This window comes from Hypanus sabinus, chromosome 21 (assembly GCF_030144855.1).
Source record: "Hypanus sabinus isolate sHypSab1 chromosome 21, sHypSab1.hap1, whole genome shotgun sequence".
Classification (NCBI taxonomy): Eukaryota; Metazoa; Chordata; class Chondrichthyes; order Myliobatiformes; family Dasyatidae; genus Hypanus; species Hypanus sabinus.
Window position 1 is genome coordinate 17,150,022 of NC_082726.1, and position 19,261 is coordinate 17,169,282.

The window sequence follows — 19,261 nt, forward strand, 5'->3', positions numbered from 1 at the left end:
AAGATTGATCAGGTAAATACGGTAACAAAATCATCTTCAATATTAACATTCCCCTCCCCTCCTGCACCATGAACTATTCTTCTAATGTGACCAGAAAACAGTGCCAGATGAAATGGAAAACTGTAGCAAGTCTTTTCCAAAAGTGCTGAGGCTGTGACTGTGAAGTACAGATATGCACAAAGTCCAAGAGCAGCAAAGCTCTGACTGCTATAGCAAGCTAGTGATCCTGATGACAGTTCCTTTAAGCACGTTGGGCAATGGCACTGGATTGTAAACTCACCCCATCATTATCAAAGAACAACTGGAACCTGCAGTTTCATCATAAAGTGGGGAAGAAAGTAGCAGAAAAAGTAAAAAGGCAAAAATCTGACTGTATTAAAATAAGTGAATATTAACATGTACAAAGCAGAAATGTTTTGCCAGTAATTCTCTGGCAAGATCATCTTTGCCACATCCAGATGGCCACCGCTATGCATTCTTGATTTTCATCCTTTATTCATGAAGTTTTATATTAAAAAATGTGAACAAAAATTTGGGAAGATTCTAGAGCAGGTGGTAATACAAGGGATTCCAAGACTCCTGCCACGATGGGCCACATATTACGTCTCACATGGATTCTTTTTAGTGATAGTGGCTGAAAAACCAGGAAAATATTTTGTCTTAGAGAAGATCTATCAGCAATAGACCTTGATACATACAAGAGCATCACCTTTAATTATATGATGTTCTAAAGATCTAACTCAGAGGCTTGAAATTAGGAACAGGTCATCTGGTACAGTACTCAAACTGGAACTAGTCCACACCTGTGGCTGATGAGTGTGCTTGTGCACATGGACAATGTTAATCCACAGACGTTTGGCTAGCTTCAGATTGTCTTCAAGGGACTTGCTTAAAGATTTAGCATCAATGGTATCAATGGAAAATCATGGATTAGGAATAAGATACAGTGAAACAAACAATAAACTTTTTAAAAGGTTATGAGTTGTGCTAACTGACCTATTCTGGAAGTCTGTGTTAAGAGCCCGTTTCAATTCCAACAGAAATAAATCAATTACATTTTCAATCCAAGAGAAAGGAAATTAACTGCCAAGATAAATTCTGCTTGTCGAGAACAATCACCACTTGTGTGGATTGTGAATCTGAAAGCAGCAAGCAAAAAGATGACTGCAAAGGTGCGATATGGATAAATGAAGCATACAGGTACTTCATTATACGGCATTGTAGGTTATTCAAATTCTAGATCTTTTGGCTGCTCAACATGGAAAAACAGAGATCAGAGACCATGTTTTACACAAAGGTCAGGACATTAGACTGATTTAAAAGCACTGCAACACAAGTAAAGTGGGCTCGGTACATGCAAGGCTGAGTACCTTGTATCCCTGCTTGACCTAGTCTACACGTGCCTCTATTCCCATGCTACAGTTACATTTTAGGGCTCTGCAATCTAGTCACACAGTTACAGATACAATTATTACATAAGTAACACTTCTCAGAGAAAAATGGATTGGGCAATCTTCATTATTCTTCACGACAATTCCTTTTGTTACACATTCCAGGTGGGCAGCACAATCCAGTCTTCACATTTACATTATTCCAAGTAATGTTTCTAAGCAAGAGGCTGCAGGTTACACACTTCTCCCAAGGCACAAAGCAGCTGGATAGACTCACATAGGAGAAAAAACATTCAGGAGGCAATCCGGAGACAAAGCGCCACCCTGACAAAGTACAAGGTCACACAGATCATATACCCAGATTTACAGAATATAATACACCCATTACGATGCAAGAATTGGGAGCAAATTTTTGTAGTCCCAAAACATTAGAAAATTAGTAGTCAGTTTCACATTCCACACCCACAGGTAGATGCCTAAACTGATTAGAGTGAGCTTACACACTTTCAGATGGACTACAGTCAGGACTTAAGTGACTAAATGATCCCAAGCAGACATTTTAAGCCACCCAGACAATGCAACTCATTTCATGCCCCAGGAGACACCAATAAGGCTGGAGTCCCAGAAGTAAACAGATCAATTATGTGCAATGCTAAATGAATGAATTACCTCAACGAGCAGCAAGAACCATGTGATAACCTCAGATCAGCTGGAAAACATAGGCTCATACGGATTAATTTATATGCACTCACTCACCAGTCTCCCAGTGCAGATGAAGTAAGCTAACTGAATTACAATTCATACTGGTAGAAAGCATAATTCTCACATTCCATAATGACTGTGTGCAGGCTGTTCTAGGCATGCCTGCCATTTCAGGCTTCAAGGATCTAGGAATGGCCAATCTCAACACTGACAGAGCAAATAATTCAGATCAATGTCAAAAACATCTCATTTCTTTGTGTCCATCTCAGTTTAAAGCAGTTGTAACCTTGGCACCATTATTTAGAGATAAACCCTGGTAATGGAATCAGCAGTCAATGGGGAGCCAGAAACAATCCATCAAGACCCAGAGTAACAAGAACTCCTGCAGCTTACAGGCCAGAGTTCATGACCTAATGGTGTCTGATTTACCGTCCGGTAGTCTCCACAGAATACTTCTGAAACTTCCAGTCCCTGGATACCTTCCTTTTTCTTTTCTTCCATGGGAGGACAAGCGCCTTTGAACAGTCCTTCAGCTAAATATCCCTCAGTTGCCATTACGTATTGATCAAAGAGCAGCTTCTCCTCAGATCAACCATGCCACTAAGGGGAACAGCCTCCAGATAATAAGATTGGAAAGGGCATGCTAATGTGAGGATCAATGTCTGGACAGTCATTTGTGGATCTGTGCTTGCAGCTGGCAGCTGCAAATACAACCATGCTGCATCAGAAAAGGTTTCAAATTTCAGCACCTACACAGCCACAAGGACCTCCCCTGGATACCTCAGGCATGTGCTCCTGCTCTTTTCCTGAACAAAATGAAACTAACTACATTTTGTCAGCTGATTTCCACAGAGTGGTCCTGCTCCTGACCACTATCCAGCACTTCCCATGGGAAGTTTAAAAGTACTTTCAGCAAGCGAAAATTTGATTAGCTTAAACCTCCCTTTTCTTCTCAGAGGCCAACTAAGAAACAAAAACAGAAGACCACTTTTCTCAATTATTGTTATCTTAACCCCATTTACTTTAAAATTATTAATACTTAAAACTGAAGCCAACTAAATAAGTTTGCAGTGCTCAAGGCAAAACAAATAGGATTACTAAGCTCTTGTTGAGGAGAAGGCGATGTTTCTGCATTGTATATTGAAGAATAGGGTAATGCAATATGCTAGCACAAGTTCACACCCTGCTCTGCCATCTGGAGAATCAAATACCTCAAGCAGATTGAAACCAGGAGACTCTAAACGCAGAAAGCCATAAACTAGACCAACGCATAACAAATCCTAAAATAGTCACCAATGTAAGGGCGAAATCTGAAGCCATTCCTCACTGTCAGATTTCAAATGGTTAAATACCGACCAGGAGGGACAGGAATGTAGCTTGCATATTCTCGAGCATAAAAACTGTCTGAGAATCTCAGTGCTGCAGCTGTTCAATAACCTGATAGGTATAGCACAGGCACAATAAAATGTAGCCATCATCAATGATACCAGTATGCTGCCCTGTATTTGAACTGAACACTAAAAAAGTTGTAGTTCTCTTACGACTGGCAAAAAAATGGAAGATTGGTTGTTTTGTGACGAAGAGAGCAAAGTGTCATGGAGAAGGCAAGAAACATTCAGGAGCCCTTTTCTCCCCCCAAACAATACTTATAAAATGTTCCCATAGGAACCAATTTGCATATTGTACACATTGGGTTCACTGACTTCCCATAAATTCACAACCATTTCAATTAACCAGGATAGCTATGCTTCAAAATTCTGACATTGAATTAGAAACAGCATCTGCAACACAAGGCTAGTGCAGACACAAAACTGCTTCCAAGCAGGCTCTAACAGCCAACACACCACCCTACAGTAGAATGAGACATGTACATGACACCACTCCCAAAAGCAGACCCAAACAAATATACCACTCCAACAGCAGGTCTAAACTGCTTATCTACTTTTAACCTTCACAAGAAGAATTACAGCATTCCAAGGTGGCAACTTTTGTACGTCAGAGTCAGAGAACTGTTCAGCACTGAAAACAGCCTTTCGGCCCAACACACCCATGGTGATCATTAGCAATGGGTAATAAATGCTGCCCTTGTCAGCCACATCAATTGTACACCCTTTTCAAATATTCCTGCTCTAACATTTTCCGTGAAGATTGCAAGTTTACAAATCACTGAAGAGCTTTGCCCTTTAAAATAGTTTACAGTTCAATGCTGGTTTTGGAATCTAGTTTGACTTCAAACCAATCTCTCCATTCCTTACTGGCACCAATGCTGAACAGAACAGGAGCCGATTGATACGCAAAAAAAACTGGCTATCCGAAAATGAAAACATTTTTGACAATTAATAAACATGCTAGATCCAAAAGGCTTGATTCTGCATCATTTTGTTTAGCATTGTTTGCCAACAGCAAAACCCTTGCTTTGAGTGTTTTAATGCATTCACCATTGTGTTGCAACAAGCAGCTTCATTCTGACTAGACTTCCACTTCTCAAATACCTAAATCCAACAAGGGTAGTCAAGTGAGTTGTAATGAGAACTGGCTGATTTATTTTCACTCCAACAACACAAACTATTTAATTACCATTTGTACACGTGTTTGTGTCTCTTTAAATAAGTGCTTTGCCTAAATGTTGGAAACCAAGCAGAATGAAAAAGTCTCCCCTTGTCTCACAGACTTTCCACAGGAGGCTGTCAGTGAAGTATGTCATGACTCAGACACCATATTTTTCATGTCAACAGCAACTCTCCAAATCCATCCACATGTCATTTTAGAACTTGCAAATGTGGGCTTAATTCCACCAATTCAAATGCAGCATTTTGCCTTTCTTCCTCTTTATCCAACTAATACTCCGCATAGCGTTCTTTAGATTTGGATGTTTAGGCACTAGCGTGGACATTATTATTCACCACAACACTCCTCACATTAAAGAGTTGGCTTTATCCAAGCGTGTTTCAGTATATTGCGCTCATTACAGGCTCTGCATTATTTGGTTTCTCCTCATTATGCCTCCAATTTGGAAATGTCTACATTATTCATGTACTCCTCACTGTGCTAAATGGACAAACACTACCTTGAAAATATGCACTATTGTCAGTAAATATATAGAGCAGCAAATAGAACTGCAGTGTAGAAGATTAAGAGATTGGAGCTTCTAAATCTTCATTGTTCAATAAAGATATTTTGTCTTCTGTTTAGTCAAAGGTAATGCAATCAGATACCCAATTCATTTCATCCACTCTGGGGAGTGTGAAACAGCCCAACTATAAAACTGTTGCCCTATAGGAAAAGGCTAGATTACTACAGGCTCCTGGGGTTTGTACCCAGGGTCCCAAGTGAAATATATATGCTACAACAGAGGCTTTGTTTTTTGTTTTATAGGCACTCAGTGAATCTGGACCATTAAACGCTGCAGAAGACAAATATAACATCATAATAATATGAAATTTAGAGGTACTGTTAGAGAGGGAAAGCTGTCAAATTTGTTGTAATGTAAAAGAATTAACATCTCCAGAGCCTTAGGCTGCTCAAGCACTGAAGCACTTCAAAATGCAATATTCATTTTAATGAATGGAGACACAAGCCCATGCATATAGCTGGATCTCAGAAACCCCCACTGAATAAATGATTAACTGAATAGTTTTAAGCAATGCTGGTTATAAAATAAATGATGTCCAGGACACTGGATCTTTCACACTCAGAATGGACTCAGCCAGAAGTAGTCTCATCTTGCCATTACAGCATTCCACCAGGTCAGCTCTGAAACCCCGGAGTAAGACTTGACCCAGAGGCAAGATCATTTCCACTAAGCTAAAGATGGCTAAGGATTCTGGTCCTGTGATACCACTTCCCAAGTGGAAATGCTGGAGGTAATTAACAAAAGTAAAATTTAATTCAAAGACCTTCGACCTAAAATGTTAATTCTTGCTTTTCTCAACAAACATTGTCTGACCTGCTAAGCCTTCATGGTATTTTCTGTTTGCTTTCAGCTTTTCAGCAGATTTTTGCTTTTGGTTTAGAAAATGAACACAGGGCTTGAGTGTTACACACAGTGCTGCATACTGACACCACAACATGCACTTCACAGAAAACAAAGTCAGTTTGTTTTCAATACCTTTCCCCTCAACACCAGCTCAGGATGGTCAGCTCATGTGTCTACTTATCTGTCATTGTTTGGGAACATTTATAAGCATATGTCAACAGCCTTCTGGAGCACAAAATTGAACAACCACCTAACCTCATAAATCAAAGCTAACTATCCACTTCGAGAAATCACACTGGCAATTGCAAAAGACCCAATGTAATAGCCCTTCAGTGTGGGATTGTGTGTACATCTCCAGCTGCCTTGCTCCCAATGACTTATACTATCCTCATTTAGAGAGATCTAGTGGGCTTAAAGTCAATCATGTTGACAATTGTGGGACCCAACCTCTCTGGATTAGCTGACGTTTTAAACATTTACACATTCAGCATCAAAACCACTTCTTTTTAAAAGATTTATCAGCACACACAAATATTTGTAATTATTCCTCCTTGAGCAGAATCTAATATAGATGTCAGCCGGGCAGGTAAATGGCATTCTGACATACAATGAAAGCAAGCTAAATACTCACCACCCTGTTAATGAGTTCTCTCAACTGACAATAATTCAGCTCCCATGCACCAACAACCCCAATGATTATCTCTCAGCCTGTTCCCTTAATGATGTCATGAGCACAAAGAGTCAAACAAAAACATGTGCAAATTAACTCAACAAAATACAACCAACATAAAAAGGACTTTCAAAGGACAACATAAAAAGGATAATTCTTTCTAGCCATCCTGCTGAAGAGCGTCTGATTGTTCAGGGCAATGATTGTTTGCTTTACACAATGAATCAATCGACTTGTCACTTCATGAGACACAAGAAATTTCTTCTCACAAAGTCTGATTAACAAACACTAATCTAATTACTGGATCTGGATTTACAAGGGAACACAAAACTGTCACTGTTCTTACCTTCTCCGTTTTGATCTTCTTCAGTGGTCGACACTCACTCTCAACCTCTTCTGTTTCTGTTTTAATTCCCAGAAGGTTGGAAATACTGTTGCTATCTAGTGGTGTGTTTCCCAAATCCAACACTTGAACTGTAGCCCCATCTGGGCAGCTTGTGCTCTGAGCACATTCAAATGAGCTGCCCTTTGTCCCTGACCCCAACCCGAGTTGTTGCGCAGCACTGGGATCGCTCCCAGGAGGCGGCTGCACACCTGCGCTGCTCTCGCTTTTATCTTTTTTACTTTTGCTGGATCCACCCTCTTTCTCCTTTTTTGACCCAGCTCCATTCCGAACAGTCTTTGAGCCCTTTTCCGATCCTTTGGACGTGCTGTTGGATGACCCCAGTCCACTGGGATTTGCTATATCAGCAGATCTCGCCTGCATTTCTTTCTTCCCATTTCCTGATTCTCCCACAGTGTAAAGAGAAGCAGCAGACACAGATTTACTCCCTTCCTTTGCATTTTTGCTCCTTTTTGCCTTAGATTTGCTCTCCTTGGTCTGAGGTGCTTGAACTGGAGTGACAAACTTGATATTCTCTGGGAGAGCTGCCACAGCGCTTGGCACTGGGATGCTCCCATCTTTTGATCCAGACATCTCCATTTTCTGCTGGTCTTTTTCCAAGTCTGCGTCCAAGTCAATGATTAAATTCCCAACTCCGATATCCCACTCATCCCCACTGTCGTAGGCATCAACAGCATTCGAATCCACACCTTTCCCAGCTGTACTGCTGCTGCTTAAGGACATCTTAGATTCACCTTCTTTGTGAAAAGATTCCTTTCTCTTCTCAGTTGCCTGGTCTAGTGCTGGTGTGTTAGGTTCTTACTGTAATGTCCTCACAACTTCTCCTTCGGTGTGAGTACATCATTGCCTAGAAAAGGTAAAAAAAAAACTGCGTGAGCCAACAAGCACCAGTAACACTGAAAAATTACATGTTTGCAATCTACCAGACACCAAGAGACAGAAAAGGCATAATTTACCAGCTGCTGGTAAATACCAAGCAATGACAGGTGAAATGAGGCTGCAGATAAAAAGAAACACTGATGGACATAAACATATTATCAAAGCAATAATTAACTCAGAAGCTGGCAGACAGGCTGAACATAAAGTTTTGTCACTCTGTCCAAATTAACTCAGTGCAAGTTTATCATAAAGAGTGCCAATGCCACAGAATTTAGTGAAATGCATTCTCAAACAAATAAAACAAGTTAGTAATGCCAGGTGAGAGACTCAGCCAAGAAAACATTGTCATAAATACATGACCTTGGAACAGGATTTGTATTTATAGCCTAAAAAGGATATAAACCATTTCCAACACTAGGGCAAACTGAACAGGTTAAGAGTCTGCCTAATAATCCTGGAGGAGTATACCTCACAGGAATTCTGAAACCTTCCTTTATTATTGTCTTGGCTTCACCTTTCTCATTTGATTCTTTGCTCAACTAATTCCACAGAGAATACTTTAACCTTTACTCTAACATTTAAAATCCACCCAGAGGCAATTTCAAGTCATTTGTTGCTTCTTTATTGAAAGACACAATATTTGAACTTCTGCCCTTGCCCTGTTGTTTTCCACACCCTCCATGTTGTTTTGTGTGGTGCTGACTTGTCTTAATGCAATAAATGGTCTTCAATCAGTACAACTATCTACATTTCCAAAGAAAGAGATTGAATAATGATAACGCTCTGTGTGTAGGAAATCACTTCAAAATTTGATTTGAGTTCTTTGAAGAGCTGACCAGGAGAACTAATGAGGACAGGGTGGTAGATGTTGCTAACATGCACTTTAGTAAGATGACTGACAGTGTCCCAACATGGCAGGTGGGTACAGAACATTAGCCAAATGGATTCAAAACTGGCTTAGTGGAAGGAGACAGAAGGAGGTAGTGCAAGAATATGCTTTAGACTGGAGGCTTGTGACCAGTGGTGTACTGTGGGGATTGGTAATGAAACCACTGTTCTTTGTCAGGTTGGTTGAGAAAGAAGATGACATGATGAGCAAATATACAGATGATACCAAAACTGGTGGTGTGGTGGACAGTGAAGAACATCAATTGAGGCTACAAAAGGATCTAGGTCAACTGAGAAACAGATCAACCAATGGAAGTTAACTCAAGCAAGTGTTAAGGGGAACATTTTGGGAAGTTAAATCAGAGCATATACATTGAATGACTGAAGAACAGAGACAGACTTAACAGTACTAAAAATAGCTCCCAGACACGGCATCACAGGTACACAAGGTGGTGATGGCATAAGGCATCCTTTACTACATTAAATAAGCATCGAGTACAGGTTTTAGGATGTTATTACAATTGTACGAGACATTGGTGAGACTGCACTTGACATAATGTGTGCAGTTTGCTTCATGTGCTACAGGAAGGATGTGATTAAGCCTGCGTGCAGTAAAGATTCACAAGAACGTTTCCAGAATTGGTATGCACGAGTTACAAGGAAAATGGATAGGCTGGGAATGTTTTCCCTGGAGGAAAGAAGGTTGAGGGGTGACCTTGTAGAAGTTGATAAAACCATAAGGGTGGATTGTCACAGTATTTTTCCCCAAAGTAGGGGAGTCTAAAGTTCAAAGGCATGTGTTTAACATGAAAGGGAAAAGAATTAAAAACAAACTGACAAGCCAGTTTTCCACACAGACTAGTTAGTGGGCATATGGAAGGAGCAGCCAAATGAAGTGATTAAGATGGATACAACAACATTTAAAAGACATCTGGACAGGTACCTGGATAGGTTTAGAGGGATATGAGCAAATGCAGGCAAATGAGAATGTGGGTGAGTTAGGCCAAAAGGACTGCTTCGGTGCTGTATAACTCCACTACTTCTTATCAAAACCAACACCCAAGACATTAGCCTTTCTCTCTCTTCAGGTGCAAATTGACCAAGCATCAAGCAAGAGAAGAGAAACCTCACAGTATTTGCACTAAATCTGTCAAGTACAGGAGATGGGAAAACAAAGCATGTGAAAGGATAAGTTAATTGAAAATAATTTTGTGTCCCTGCATTTTCACCTGTAACAGTCGCCTATTCACTTAGCCAGCAGCTGGTTGGGATAGTGGAGCAACAAGCTATCTGCTTCGTTAAGCAGCATCAGTAGGAGGAGAGGTATGGAGGAATTGTCAACATTTCAGGCAGGAAAATTGTTTCTGGTTGGGATAATACTCCACTATCTTCAGTTTCAATAAGATCAGCAATAGATTGAGAAATGCTGGACTTCTGCCCTTCTTCATATTGTGAGGGTGTCCTCACTACCAGCAGTAGTGTGTGCATTCCTTGTGGCCACTGGATTATTTTTGAATTGTAGTCTCTATTATGTAAGCAATGGCAGCTGCCATTTTGCACACACAATCTTGTTTTGGGATAAACAAAGAATTTCGTCAGCAAGGAATTTAACTGGATCATCAGTCAAACTCCACACTGACACAGCACCTTTTGCATGAGAGCCGAGTGTCCACAGTGAGGCTTGGAGTGCCAGTCTTCTCACTGGGAGATGGGGTATCTCCAGGTTAAGTTCAGCTGACAAAAACTGAAACGCAGTCTCAGTTTTATTACTGTGGCATGCCTTAACCTTTAATCTAGAAATCAAAAATATAATGAATACTCAAGCAAATTTCAGACAGAAAGGTCACTTTAAGGCCGACCTCAACAAATTATTTAAAGTAGGAAGAATAGTCGAAAATAATCAGTTATATATATTTGGGTTTTCACAATTACTTCAATGTCATATTTCACAATAAGCACATGACAACAATTGCCATGCAATCAAGAGGCTCCCAGCAGAATGAACACTTCAATATCCAAAAGTGGGGACAGAATATCCAAAAAGTTTGGTGTTGGGTCCACTGCTGTGTATCATTTACATCAATGAGTTTGAACATAGAAATTACAGCACATTACAGGCCCTTTGGACCACAATGTTGTGCCAACCAAGTAACCTACTCTAGAGACTGCCTAGAATTTCCCGAGAGCATAGCCCTCTAGTTTTCTAAACTCCATGCTCTTAAAAGACCCTATGGTATCCACTTCCACCACCGCTGCCAGCAGTGCAATCACACACCCACCACTCTCTGTGTGAAAAACTTACCCTGACATCCCCTCGGTACCCATTTCCAAGCACCTTAAAACTATGCCCCCTCCTGTTAGCCATTTTAGCCCTGGGAAAAAGCCTCTGACTATCCACACGATCAATGCCTCTCATCACCTTATACTGGTCTATCAAGTCACCACTCATCCTCCGTCACTCCAAGGAGAAAACGCCAAGTACACTCAACCTATTCTCGTAAGGTACGCCCTCCAATCCAGGCAACATCCTTGAAAATCTCCTCTGCACTCTCTCTACATCCTTCCTGTAGTGAGGTGACCAGAACTGAACACAGTACTCCAAGTGGGATCTGACCAAGGTCTTAAGGAGCCATAACATTCCCTCACGGCTCTTGAATGCAATCCCATGGTTGATGAATGCCAACACACCATGCGCCTTCTTAACAACACTGTCAACCTGCGCAGCAGCTTTGACTGTCTTACAGACACGATCTCTCAGATCTTCCATAATGCCAGGAGTCTTACCATTTATATTATATTCTGTCTTCAAATTGGACCTAACAAAATGAAGCACTTCACAATTATCTGGGTTGAAGTCATCTGCCATTTCTCAGCTCAGTTCTGCATCCTATCAATGTCCCGCTGTAACCTCTTGTTAGACTTGAGAAATGAGGTATAGTTTCAAAATATAAACAATCACTGGCCAGATGAGAGTAGCAACTACAATAGTTAATAACGAGGACAATTCAATAAAACCTATGATTGATTAATTAATCTTGTTGGCTGGGCATCTAACTACCAAATTAATTTAGTTGTTTAAGTGCAAACTGGTTTATCTTAGAAGACAAAATCACTAAAAGCAGAGCCAGGTCAACAAGTTCTTTACAAATAACATCAAAGTACCAGAGGTCATTACTTGAGAAAAGAAAAAAAGGCATCTGTAAAATGTGTATGGAATCTTGCAAGTCCACACAGAATACTGAAGAATATTTTGGTCTCTGTGTAATAAAAGATTTAGAAACATATTGGCTAAGATCAAGGAATTACACAAATTATACCAGAAAAAGAACAGGCTCTACACAAAAAAAAAGGAGCCCCAATGATTTTGAAAAAGGATGAATGTGAAAAAACGTTCCATTTGTTAGGAGACAAAATCCAGAGGTCATAAATTTAAAATCATAACAAAGAATACTGGTAATACTTAGGTCAGTAGAATATCACCCTGAAATTAGGTTTCTGTTTCTCTCCCCATTCGAGTTCCCTGAGTAATTCTAGCATTTTTTTCTTTTTAATTTCAGACTTCTAACATCTGCAGTCTTTGCCACTTTGGTATTTAAGCGCCAACGATAAATCCAATGGGAAATTTGGAGTGTTCAGTATGTGTAAGTCACACATGAAAAATAACTAGGCCAAATAATTTTAATGCTAAATATTAAATAATATAAAGGAAGTAAGGATTAGAAGGCCACAGCGATCAGGTTGGTTGAAGAAGGGTAGAAGGAAGCTCACGTGCGGCATATATTCTAATATGCAGTAGTTAGATGAAACCGTCCAATACTTCAATGTATTCTGCATGATGTAAGCAACTTGCTCATTCCAATCAATATCCTAAGTACCATTGTTCTTTTCACTACTATAAATTCGTCAGATAATAACAAGAATACATTTGTAAAGATGGGAAAATTGTTGATAAATCATTTATTTTTTTCCCTGGTCTACTCATTGCTTAATGAATACTAATCCAATAATCCTAAAATATATAAAACCCCAAGGATCAGCATTACAGGATCAGGATAGTTCGTTGAGAACATTCCTGGAATGGACAACTCCTGTGTTTATAGACTGGCTTATTTAAGGAAGCCAAGAAGACAACTTGTGGTGCACCAACTGTTATCAAGAGAGGTTAATAAACACACAGCTCCACAAGATTCTGGGAAAATAGTACTCATTTATCACAAAGAGACAATTCTGACACATTTACATCCCTTTACATTGGGCAGAGTGCACAGGCATTAAGCCATCCTTGGGTCTTTGGGTATAAGGGGCAAGATGGGTTGAGTCCGTAGACACACTTTAATCTCCCACAATTCTCACTCAAGTGGAACTATATAGTTATAGGATAAAGGCAATAAATCTATCTACAACTGAACTAAAACTCCAGGGAACACCCATACTCTTTCATCTGGTAAGCCTTGCCCTCCTTACAAGTCAAGCAAAGAAAAAACATCTATTTCACTTCAGAAATCTTCTACTCAATTCACATATCAGGAAGGGACTAATTCAGTTGGGAATGCGTGGGTGGGTTCATGCAACTTTGCAGAACATTTGTACAATCAAAATAAATGCCCCAGCAAAACACAAGGATGTTGCTGGGACTGAAGGGTTTGATTTATAAGAGACTGGACAGGTTGGAACAGTTTTCCCTGCAGCAAAAGCGGCTGAAGATTGATCTTACAGCGATGCCTAAAATCATGAGGAGCATAGGCAAGGTGGATGGTCACAATCTTTTTCCCAGGGTAAGGAAGTCAAAACTAGAAGGCATACGGTTGAAAGAAATTTGTGAACCCTTTGCAATTACCTAGTTTTCTATATTAATTTCTCATAAATGTGGTCTTTATCTAAATCACAATAATAGGCAAACACAATCTGCCTAAACTAACAACACACAAACAATTGTAATTCTTCTCATTAATACTGAGTACATCATTTAAACAATCACAATTGAAAGTATATAAACCTTTGGCTAATGCCTTCTACAAAAGCAATTTGGTGTCAGGCGTTCCAATCAATGAGATGAGATTGGAGGTTTGGGTTGTGCAGGTGCTCTACTCTATAAAAAAGACACACAAAGTCAGGTTACTGACAGATCTATCAAGAAAGATATTTCAAGATCTCAAAGTGCCTTGTAAAAGTATTCAGCCCCCAACCCTTTGTTCACATTACAACCAGGGATTCTGATCAACTTAATCACATACTCCTTTTTTTCAGAGAAGAGCTCCCTCAAAAAACTGAAAATATTAAAGCATGAAAAACAAAAAATTCATAAACCGAAATTTCAGGAGTTCAAAAGTGTTCTTCCCCCTTTGTTCATTACTTAGTTGAACCACCTCTCACAACTATTACACCCAGAAATCTTTTTGGATAAGTCTCTATTAGCATTGCATAACATGATGAAGCAATATTTGCCCATTCCTCTTCGCAAAATTGCTCAAGCTTTGCCAGGTTAGCTGGAGTGCAGTGGTGGACAGCAATCTTAAGGTCTTGCCAGAGATACTTCATCGGGTTAAGGTCAAGACTCTGACCAAAACACTCAAAGCCATCAATTTTCTTCATTTGAAACCACTCCAGGGTTGCTCTGGCAGAGTGCTTTTGGTCACTTTCCTGCTGCAAGACAAACTTCCTCCCCAGCTTCAGCTTTCTGGCAGAGGCAAGCAGATTTTTAATCCAGGGTATCTCTGTATTTAGCAGCATTCATCTCTTCCCCCCCCCCCCCCCCATGAATTCTGACCAGATTTCTAGTCCCTGCTCCTGAAAAGCATTCCCAAAGCACGATGCTACCTTCACCATACTTTACAGTAGGGATGGCATAACCTGGCTGATTTGCCCCAACTATACCACTTAATAGTTGAGGCCAAAAAGTTCCACTTTAGTTTCATCCAACCACGACCTTCTTCCACATCTTTATCTTCTAAGTGACACTTTGAAAGCCTCTACGGGCAAGGATATGGTTATTTTTTAAAGCAAGAGCTTCTTTCTTGCCACTCTTCCATAAATACCCTTTTTGAGGAGCCATGAACTTCATGTCCAGTTGAAGCCACTGACTTCTGCAGCTCACTGCCAGTGTCACAATAGCCTCTCTTACAAGTACTGTTCTTCTCCAACGACTAAGTTTATAGGGCGGCCTGAGCTAGGCAGTGTGGCTGTGTTTTCATTTTTTTTCCATTTTTTACAATGGACTATAATGAGCTCCAAGGTATGTTCAATGTCTTTGAGATGATCCTGTATCCTTCCCCAGACTTGTGCTTCCCTATTATAATTTCCCTGACTTGCCTTGAATGCTCTTTTGTCTTCAATTTGGTTTACTATGTTGAAAATCTACCATGCTGTTGGAGCTTACAGAGAGGGGAGGGATTTATTCAGATGATCCTCCAATTTCTACATCAACAAATTGGGCGAGTTGGTAAGGTAATATGTAGTATTGCACCTGAGGAAAGTTAGCCCAGTAATTATACAGGGGATGAATACTTCTTCATCCTCATAATTTTGGCTTTAAATTTTTAGGGAACCATTGACAGATTTTGGAATTTTTCTCTTGATTTGACATGACGCACAATGTTTTGTAAATTAGCAAAAAAAATCCTACTTTAATATGTTTTAAATTTAGAAATTGAGACGGTAAAAAGTGAAAATGGTTGTGGGGGCTGAATACTTTTTCAAGGTGCCGTATGTGCACCATGCCTCGATTAAAACAACTTTCAGAGGAGCTTAGAAGAATTGTAGAGATGCATGAAGCTGAAAAAGATTACAAAAGCATTTCTAAAGATCTGGGGGTACATCAGTCCACAGTAAGAGTAACTGTCTATAAATGGAAAAAAATCAGAATACTGTTGCTACTCTCCCTAGGATCTTTTCTGCAAAGATCAACCAAGAGCACACCATGCAATGCTGAAGAAGTGAAAAAGATCTGCAGAAATCTCTAGAACTTGCTGAGGGTTTCTGTTCATGTGTTCACTATAAGAAAAACCACTGCTCTCCAAAAAAAGACATTGCTGCATATCTCAATTTTGCAAAAGACCATCTGGGTGGTCCACAACACCTCTAAGACAATGTTCTATGGAATGCACACTGCTATAATTGGAAGAAGAAGGACACTGCACACAAACATCAAACCTCACCCCAACTGTGAAGCATGGTTTGGGGCTGCTTTGCTACTTCAGGGCTTGGACAACTTGCAATTGTTGAGGGAACAATGAATTCAAAATTGTATCAAGACTTTTTACAAGAGAATGTCAGGGTCACAGACATAACCTGAGGCTTAATAGAAGTTGGATGATGCAACAAGACAATGATTCAAAACACAAGAGTAAATCAATCAACAACGGAATGGTTTAAAAAGAAAAACAATTTGTGTCTTGGAATGGTAGAGTCCAGACCTTAACCCAATTGAGATACTGTGGCATGATCTGAAGAGAGCTGTTCATGCAAGGTAACCCAGAAATACTGATGAACTAAAACAGGTTTATACAGAGGAATGGTCTAAAATTCTTCTTCACCATTGTGCAAGTCTGATCAGCTGCTACAGGAAACATTTGATGGAGGTTATTGCTGCTAAAGGAGGTTCTACCAGTTATTAAATACAAGGGCTCACAGACTTTTTCCAGCCTGGACTCTGAATGATTAAACAATGTGTTCAATAAAGACATGGAAAGTACAATTGTTTGTACTTTATTACCTTAGGCAGATTGTGTTTGTCTATTATCAGATCACATTTTATGAGTAATTAATGCAGAAAACCAGGTATTTGCAAAGGGTTCACAAACTTTTTCTTGCAACTATAGGTTTAAGATGAGAGGGGAAAGGTTTAAGATGAGAGGGGAAAGATTTAAAGGGGACCCTAGAGGTAAGTGCTTCATCATAGAGAGTGGTGCAAATGTGGAATGAGTCGCAACTGGCACACTGGGGGACTTCCAGGAGCAGTGGGCCCCCCGGGGTATTAATTGTCCAGTAGACGGTAGTAATCAAATGTGAGTGTACTCACTGTCTTGTAAATACTGAACATTTGTACCCTGTGTATCTGTGTTGTAAATAAACTTTTATAGTTTTGTAAAAAAAAGAAAAAGTGAGAGCTGGATTTTACAATGTGACCTAAAAGAGAGGTGGAAGAATTTTAGGGAAAGATTTACAGCGCCAAGGATTTCAACAACCTTAAATCCTGCCAATCATAGAGTAGACAGCAGAGTTGCCCAAGAGGCTGGAAATGCAGAAGTGTAGTATCTCAAGAATAAGTTGCATTCCTTACATAGTGAACAACTTCAAGTTCTTAGTTTGGTGCACTGGGTGCATCATCCCAAGCCTTTACCAGGTACAATAATGTAGAAAGTGTTTTGTTTAACATAAGAGTTAGAAAAAGATTACAAGTTACTGATGAAATATTTAATCTGAGGTATAATTAGAGCATATCAAAGGAGGGAAAAGGAGTAAAAAAAGGAAAGTTTGGTATTAAAACTTCAGAGAATATGATCAAGATTGCAGAATTCTCAGAGAATGGGACAAGATTACAGGGGTGTACATAAAAGAACATGGATAGAACAATCAGAATATTCTTTCTGCCTCAATCACACGGCAAATAATGGAATACATGAAATGTCCATTTGAAGATTACACTAAATGGTAAAACAGCACTGAAAATGGACTTAGGCAGTGCTGAACATCAATGCTCCTCACAAGTTTAAAATCAACTAATACAGATACCAAGTTTAAAATCAAACCTTCATGGTAAATCAGAATGAAAGAAGGAAATTATGGGTAATTTTTTTTCAAATAGGTGTCTGGTCGAGTTAGATACTTCCAGAATCAGTGATGGAATTATTATGGTTATTAAGTTACTCAGATGGATTTGTATACCAAATCCCAATGCAAATTGGACAAATTTGCATTTACCAAAAACTAGGAGTGGCACTGGAATCAGTAGCAAAATGACAGCAGTTACAGACAAAATACAAGAGCAGGCAGAAGAATAGCAGATGAAATATGATGGAAAGGTGTAAAGCGGGAGCAGTCACATTTGCCAAAAATGAAGTGAAAAAGACATGGGCAGTCTATAAAGATACAACATATGCTGAATACTAAATAACAACTCCATTACACAGAATGACATAGATTCTAGAGAAACACATTATTCAGCTCAACTGTACTAAATCTACAAAATATTCTACAAGAGTCTCTTGTGCTCTGGTTTCAACTAATATTATGGAGTATGATTATACAATAAACTCACTCACTACCAAAATATCACTCCAAGTAAGGCCACCAATAGCTTAGACTGAATGCAGAATTACCTTTACTCTGAATAAAACAAAGATGAGGGTGCTTAGGTTGAGTTTCAAAGCAAATTACACTGATGGTCACAGCCAACTCAGCTATCAAGTAAACAACCTCTCCCTCAATGTCGCAAAAACAAAGGAGCTGGTTGTGGACTACAGGAGGAATGGAGACAGACTCATCCCTATTGGCATCAATAGATCCAGGGTTGAGAGGGTGCTTTAAGTTCCTCGGCATACACATCACTGAGGCCCTCACTTGGTCTTTACATACTGGCTATGTGGTGAAAAAAGCACAAGAGAACCTCTTTTACCTCAGACAGTTGAAGAAGTTTGGCATGAGCTCCCAAATCCTAAGGACTTTCTACAGGGGCACAATTGAGAGCGTCCTGACTGGCTGCATCACTGCCTGGTATGGGAACTGTACTTCCCTCAATCGCAGGACTCTGCAGAGAGTGGTCCAGACAGCTCAGCACATCTGTAGATGTGAACTTCCCACTATTCAGGATGTTTACAAAGACAGATGTGTAAAAAGTGTCCGAAGGATCATTGGGGACCCAAGTCACCCCAACCACAAACTGTTCCAGGTGCTACCATTCGGGAAACAATACTGAAGCATTAAAGCCAGGACCAACAGGCTCCAGGGACCGCTTCTTCCACCAGGTTATCAGACTGATTAATTCACGCTGACACAATTGTATTTCTAAGCTATATTGGCTGTTCTGTTGTATATCTTACTAAACATACTATTTATCACAAATTACTAGAAATTGCACATTCCACTTTCAGACAGAAACATAACATCGTGGCGACCCACTTTCTGCGCAGGCGAACCGGCTCACAAATAGCCAGCACGCGGGGGGAGACTTTGGCAATGCACCTCTGATGTCATTTCCACCGGAGAGGGCGGGCACTAGGGATTAAATGCCAGTGCCGCAAAGTTTGAATAAACTAGTCTCCAAACGACTTACTGACTGCTTGTCGTTATTTCAGCGCTGTGTGTAGCACATCACTACATTGGTGACCACGACGGTCCAAATGGGATTTGGACCA

At 39.9% G+C, this 19,261-nt stretch overlaps 1 protein-coding gene across 3 annotated transcripts in view; it reads right to left on the bottom strand.

Moving 5' to 3' along the window:
* LOC132378825 (zinc finger protein 609-like) overlaps positions 1-19,261 on the bottom strand; it is a 224,821-nt gene that overhangs the window by 193,507 nt on the left and 12,053 nt on the right. For all 3 annotated transcript variants that reach the window (XM_059946062.1, XM_059946060.1, XM_059946061.1), the window contains exon 2: positions 7,086-7,989. In XM_059946062.1, the coding sequence (XP_059802045.1) occupies positions 7,086-7,865 (780 nt within the window). In that variant the 5' untranslated portion in view covers positions 7,866-7,989. The remainder of the gene's footprint in view (positions 1-7,085; positions 7,990-19,261) is intronic.